General features: G+C 44.8%; 1 protein-coding gene across 1 annotated transcript; it reads right to left on the reverse strand.

Moving 5' to 3' along the window:
• Window positions 1-1662: 1662 nt before the first annotated feature.
• Window positions 1663-5387, reverse strand: LOC122647970. The gene is made up of 3 exons (XM_043841255.1): window positions 4757-5387; window positions 3000-4308; window positions 1663-2947 (listed from the first exon to the last, which is right to left on the reverse strand). Exons 1-3 carry the CDS (start codon window positions 5385-5387, stop codon window positions 1663-1665), a joined length of 3225 nt encoding a protein of 1074 aa, XP_043697190.1.
• Window positions 5388-6778: the final 1391 nt, after the last annotated feature.

The raw sequence follows: 6778 nt of genomic DNA on the forward strand, positions 1-6778 counted from the left end.
CCACAATATCGCATCCACACGTCTAATAAGAGACAAAGACACTTTTTAAAAAATCCCAAACCCAAAAAAGTACAGAAATGTCCTCAAATAACCCCGAACGACCCACCCGTCCGGTTTAAGCCTAAAATGAACATATGTCAAAATACGTATCGATTCGTTGGTCACGAACCTCAACTTCATATCCACACGTCTAATAAGAGATAAGGACACTTTTTAGAAAATACTAAACCCAAAAAAGTACATAAATGCCCCCAAATAACCCCAAACGACCCACCCGGTCTGGTTTAAACCAAAAATGAACATATGCCGAAATTGGTATCGATTCGAAGGTCACGACCCTCTACATCGCATCCACACATCTAATAAGAGATAAGGACACTTTTGAGAAAATACTAAAGAAAAAAAAGTACATAAATGCCCCCAAATAACCCCAAACGACCCACCCAGTCTGGTTTAAACCGAAAATGAACATATGCCAAAATAGGTATCGATACGAACGTCACAACCCTCAACATTGTATCTTTTTTTTTTTTTATAAGTAGGATTTGTATTACTAAGAAAAGAAAAATGTACAAAGAAAGGCATCCTTTAAGAACCCAAAAACGGGGAAAAGGACCCTAAGCAAGATAGGACAGGCCCTATCCAACAGCAGGGAGAAAGAAAACCCCTAAGGCTACATCCTATAATAGGTTACTAGCTCCTTATCTTTCTTTATGAGAATGGTCAGCTCCAGAGGGAAAGACTCAGGCTCCCAATAGGTTCCAGAGGGGTCAGTAGGGAGGGAAGCCATGAAATCTGCGGGCTGGTTCTGTTCTCTCCAAACATGAACTAATTCTTTAGACCTCAGCAGCCTAAACTTAGAGAGGATCTTACTTTTCAAAATAAGGATTTGCCAGGGCCCAGTGATCTGCCCATTCAAAATGTCGACGGCCAGCTTCGAATCCGACCTAACAGAAACATCATACAAACCCTTCTCGATACAAAGGGAAATTCTTTTGTAAATAGCCTTAAACTCCATGGACAGCACCGAAAGATCTTCCCCTAGACCAGCATAGGCAGCTATGGGGTCCCCACATCCATCACGAATGAGGCCCCCAAAGCTTGCTTTGTCATCTGCAAGAGACCCATCACAATGGAGAGCAACCATATTCGGATTAGGGGCAAACCAAGAGCAGGCCTTTGGAATTCGAGCAGCCCAATGAACTTGAAGACCCCATTTGGCAGCAATATGAAGGTTGGCAGTAGTAGGGTCACCCACCAAAGAAATGGAAGATAATCTGCCAAGAACATCCCCCTTTATAGCCCCTATGATCTGGTCCTTAGGTCTGATTTTGTTCCTGAAAATTCTGAAATTTCTCTCCGACCAGATATGCTTGATTGTGGCACAGAAAGCAAGCTTGGTGACCAGCCCCAACTTCCCTGCTCTACCTGCGGCATATCTAACCGAGATGGCTGCATCAATGACATTGCTTGGCATGGTTCCATCATGAAAGCAAAGCTCATAAATAATTTTCCAAATGTCCGTAGAGAAGGGGCACCCAAAGAAAAGATGATTTCTGCTTTCAGTTCCAGCCCAGCAAAACTCACAATGATGAGGAGCCAGAATATGTCTATGAATGAGGTTGTCCCTTGTAGGGAGGGCATCCGAAAGGCATCTCCAAGCTATAAAGCAATGGGAATTAATCCCCTTTCAAACCAAACAGCTTCACTCCAATCACGGGCAGTTCTTGTGCGGACAGCATTCCAAGCTGATTTGGAAGTGAAATTACCCGAAGAGTTGCCAATCCAAACTGTCAAATCCGGAACCTCATCGTGAAATTTTTCAATGGTTGGAAGGGCCCTCCATATATCAATGAGGTTAAAAGATGTAGAGGGGCCAGGGTACCAATCTCCATCACGCACAATCTCCTTGACACACGCATGTCGGGCAGCAAGAGAGTAGGAGCCTGCGTCGTAGCATATCCTGCTACCAAATCTATTCAAGAGAACTCCAAATGGGTGCCAATTATCAAGCCAAAGCTTTGTAGCAGCCCCATCCCCAATGATAGTTTTGATAAGGGGAAGGGCTTTGTCCCTATACTTCAAAACTTTACGCCAGACCCAGGAGCAGTTGTTGAGACCCTTGACTGTCCAAAGAGACTCTTGCTTTAGGTATCTTTGCTGAACCCACTTAACCCAAAGCCGATCCTGCTTGGAGGCAATCCACCAAATTTGCTTCATAATTCCAGCAATGTTCATGTCTTTGATCCGCTTGATTCCCAAACCTCCCTCTGATTTTGGTTTACAGATCGCATCCCAAGAAATAAAGTGGGTCTTCCTTTGAAGAGAGGGACCTGACCAAAGGAAGTTAGAGAACATAGACTCCAGCTTGGTGATAACATTACCAGGAAGGCCGAAAATCCCTGCCCAGTAAATGTAACTTCCTTGAAGAACTGAAGCTAAGAGTTGAAGACGACCAGCATAAGAGAGGAATCTAGCCTTCCACCCTTCCAACTTTCGACGAACCAAGTCCAAGATGGGGCTGCAATCTTTCATGGATAACCTGCCGGACACAAGAGGAACTCCAAGGTACCTAATAGGCAGCTTGGTTTCCGAAAAACCCGTTAAATCCAAAAGTTCCAGACTACTAGTTTGGGTAAGGCCCCCTAAAATAATAGAGGACTTAGATCTGTTAAGTTGAAGCCCGGAGAGGGCAGCAAACTCATCCAGACCCCCCAAACTAGCTAAAATAGAATCGCGGTTCCCCTTCACAAAAATCATAAGATCATCTGCAAAAATGAGGTGTGAAAGGTGAAATGATTTACAGCGGGGCAGCAGCTTAATCTGACCATCAATCTCAAGCCTTCGCATAATTCCAGTGAAGGCCTCCATAGCAAGGGTGAACAGATAGGGGGACAGTGGATCCCCTTGTCTAATCCCTCTCGCTCCATTGAAGAAACCAGCCGGGCTACCATTTATAAGGACAGAGAACATAGGAGTGGTTACACAGGCTCACCCACCCTATGAACTTATCAGAGAATCCCATTCTTCCCATCACATCAAACAAAAATTTCCTACTTAGAGAGTCGTAGGCCTTGTGAAGATCCACCTTCAAAACTGCAGTAGGGCTGGCAGCTTTTTGTTCGATACCTCGCACAATATCATGGCAAACAAGAATATTGTCAACAATAGACCTGCCCTTGATGAAAGCTGACTGATTATGGCTGACCACACTCCCAATAACATGCTGGATCCTATTGGAGAGGATTTTAGTAATAATCTTGTATAGGAGATTGCATAAAGCAATTGGCCGAAACCCCGCAAAAGTGGAGACATCCCCAGACTTCGGAACCAAAGTAATAAAGGTTGCATTAATAGAACGGGGCATGAAGGAGTTTGCAAAGAACCATTGGACAGCATGTGTTAGCTCCTCACCAATGACCTCCCACGAGTGCTTGTAAAAGCCAGCCCCGAAACCATCGGGCCCTGGCCACCTAACCCTAGATTTCTCCTTAAGAAACCTTTCTTCCATTTGCAGCGCAGCCCACAACTTGCCTTTAGCTTCCTTCTCCAATACAACAAGGGAATCATCAAGGGGATAAAGAGAAAGGTCATACTGAATTCGGCCAAGATCATGTTCTGCATCCTTAACATTTTTGAAGACATCTCCGATACTCTCCTTATTCCAACATTTAAGCTCAGATTTTACATTCTTTAACTTTGCAGCAAATCTCAAGAAGGGGTTTAAGTTGACATTTATAGCCTTCAACCAGCCCCTTTTTACCACTTCATCATAGTCCTTGTGGTGAGTCCAAGCATCAAAAAACCTGAACGGCTTAGGCCCAGAGTTGAGATTGTCCAAAATATTGAGAGCAATCGGGCTATGGTCAGGATATTCCGGGCATAGGAAGTTCGCTTCCGAGAAACGTAACTTGTCCAGCCAAGCACTATTAACAAGGACTCGATCTAATTTGCAGCAGATTCTACGAGTACCACTTTGGTTATTATTCCAAGTGAAAAACTCCCCTCTCCATTTCAAGTCAGCCAGGCCCGAATTGAAGATGCAGGAATTAAATTCATCAACCACCCCCTGATGGATAGCATCCCCTCCCATCTTCTCATTTTGGTGTCTAACCGTATTGAAATCTCCCATAACAGCCCAAGGTTCAACAACTCCTGAAGCAATGCCGCTTATCTCCCTCCAAAGTTCCATTCGACCTTCAAGAGAATTTAGCGCATATACAGCAGAAGACAAAGGAAGGACAAAGAAGTCCCAATAACAGAAATCCTCATGTGGATCAATTGAATAGTAGCCTTTAGAACGTCCACCTTAAGACAGCCCACATCCCAACCAACCCATATACGAGTATGGTGCTCCTGACTACAGTTATGACTAAACTTCCATCCCCTTTTCAGGTTTTGCAAAGTAGAATCAACATTCCCCTCCTTGATTTTTGTTTCTAGAAGAATTGCCATTTTATAATTGTTATCAGCTAGGGTCCTTTGCACACTCCTCTTCTTCTCTGGGGCATTCAAGCCTCGCACATTCCAACAAAGGCAGTTCATTGAGAACGTTGGAGGGGAGGGGGAGCTAGCTTCTTACCCCCAAAAGCCGAACCACTCTCATTTCCTTTTTGACTTGAGCTTTGGCTAGGAACCACTTCAATACGTTGAGGTTTAAAAGAAGTCAACAGTCTCTTTTTCCCTATCTCCCTCAAAGCTCTCCCTTCCTTATCTGAGTTCAATGAAATTGCATGGTTAGGAATAGAGGGCATACCTTCTAAAAGTGGACCCCTTGGAATAGTGCTGCCCGAAATTTTCTTTCCCTTGGTGGATGTCTCTTTCAGATTAGATTGTTCTCCATTAGCTTTGTCACCATCCTCTAGGATTTGCAATAAGGATTCCCTAATAGGGCCCCCCCAATCTGTAGTTTCCAAAGTAGGTGCTGCCGCATTATCTCTTGCCATAATCATATCCTCCTCTCCCTCCCCAACTGCCACATACCCTTCCTTATTATGGGCAAAGGTGGGATTATCAATCTCAACCAAATCACCTCCAGCCGTTACATCAATCTCTTTCCTTACATGGCTGTGAAGAATAATTGATTGAGGCACCAATTCCCCCTCCTCCTCACCTTCTTTATATGGGGGATCTCCAATATCTTGCTCACACTCGAAATCCTTCCCTAAAAAGACGTTGCATGAGTCAAAATCCAACATTAATTCAGTGGGGTCATAGGGAACTTCCTCCGTTAGATCCTCCAACAAAGCAAATGCATTGCGATGTACAATCTTCTTCCCCTTGTCAGCCAAATTCTTTGGGATTGAACTTGGTAACTTTTTTGAAATTCCAGCTGTCTTCTCCATAGAATGGGTAATGCTAGGATCCTCCACTAATTGAGCTTCCATATTTGTGGAGGACACGATCCCACCAGATCGCCATCGTAATATTCTCAAAATTTGAAATTTGAACTTTACGCCCAGCCCCTCCACCGTGCACGGCCCGAGTGCCACCACCACTAGTTGCCCGGCCAGTGAGGCCCCTTGCCGGACTTCACCCTCCACTCTTTTCGGTTGGACGTCATTTGCTTGCTAGAATTAACGCCACACTGCCCACTTGAGTGCCCAAAAACCTTACAACTGTTACACCGAGGAGGGCTCTATTCATATACAATTCTTTGGTAAAAGACCAGGCCATCATCATCATGAACCTCCACTTGATCCGGAAATTCATGGTTTGCTTCCATCTCAACACAAAACCGGGCATATGATAGTCGCTCTTGAGTCTTTGTCATCTTGTCTGTGGAAATCGGCTTGCCCAAGACGCTTGCAATTGAGCTCAAGGCCTCCACATTCCAAAAATGAAAAGGAAGGTTGGGGAGAGTGACCCAAACAGGGATGGAGTTCAATTCCACCTTTTCAAGCTTCATCCCTGGTTTCCAAGGCCGAAGGATTAGTGGTCTCCGTTGCACGGTCCAAGGCCCCCTTCAAGAACTTTGGCCTTATCTTCCTCCAAATTGAAACGAAAAACAAAAAAACCACTATCAAGAAGATTAATATCCACATGACCAGATATGCACCATTGTTTCAGCAATACTTCCTTAACAAACAGAAAACTTGGCCTGCGACCAATGAAGTGCCCAAGAAGAGTGTTCTTCTATTTTAATAATTCTGCCCGTAACATAACTGCAGAACATTGAGCAACACGGTTGCCCCCAATAAAAGAAGGCTCAATAAAATTCAACTCCAGACCATCATTGTTTAAAGAACTAGAAGAAGATTGAAAGAGAGCTGCCCACGACACTCCCTTCTTCACAGGCCCGTCATTTTGAACCAGCCCCGAGCCAGCCACCACAGCACCACCACCCGAGGAGGAGGCCCCACCTCCAACACCACCACCTTTCGAACCTGAATCACAACAGCCTTCCACAGTACCCCTACCTTCCTCCTCCCTCGAAATGGGAAGAGGAGGAAGACCATCAGCCGAAGCTAATGGCCTGCTGACCATCACCCAAAAACAAGCACCAAGACCCTCACTCTCAAATCGCCAGAGCTTCTCTCTCCTCCCCAGAACCCCGCCTCTCGATGTTGAGGTTTGTCACCCCTCAACATTGTATCCACATGTCTAATAAGAGATAAAGACACCTTTTAGAAAATCCCAAACCCAAAAAAGTATAGAAATGCCCTCAAATAACCCCGAATGACCCACCCAGTCCGATTTAAGCCTAAAATGAACATATGTCGAATTACGTATCGATTCGAAGGTCACGGCCCTCAACATCGTATCCACACGTCTAACA

The sequence above is a fragment of the Telopea speciosissima genome, unplaced genomic scaffold, assembly GCF_018873765.1.
Source record: "Telopea speciosissima isolate NSW1024214 ecotype Mountain lineage unplaced genomic scaffold, Tspe_v1 Tspe_v1.0309, whole genome shotgun sequence".
Taxonomy (NCBI): domain Eukaryota; kingdom Viridiplantae; phylum Streptophyta; class Magnoliopsida; order Proteales; family Proteaceae; genus Telopea; species Telopea speciosissima.

Bases quoted from the DNA above. Each gene is read 5' to 3' on its own strand.
- LOC122647970 (XM_043841255.1), bottom strand. From the start codon at position 5,387: ATGGAAGCTCAATTAGTGGAGGATCCTAGCATTACCCATTCTATGGAG. The intron at 4,309-4,756 runs GTATGCCCTCTA...GGCTGTCTTAAG, and splicing joins AAGGGGTCCACTTTTAGAAG to GTGGACGTTCTAAAGGCTAC. The intron at 2,948-2,999 runs GTGGGTGAGCCT...TATAAATGGTAG, and splicing joins TTCTCTGATAAGTTCATAGG to CCCGGCTGGTTTCTTCAATG.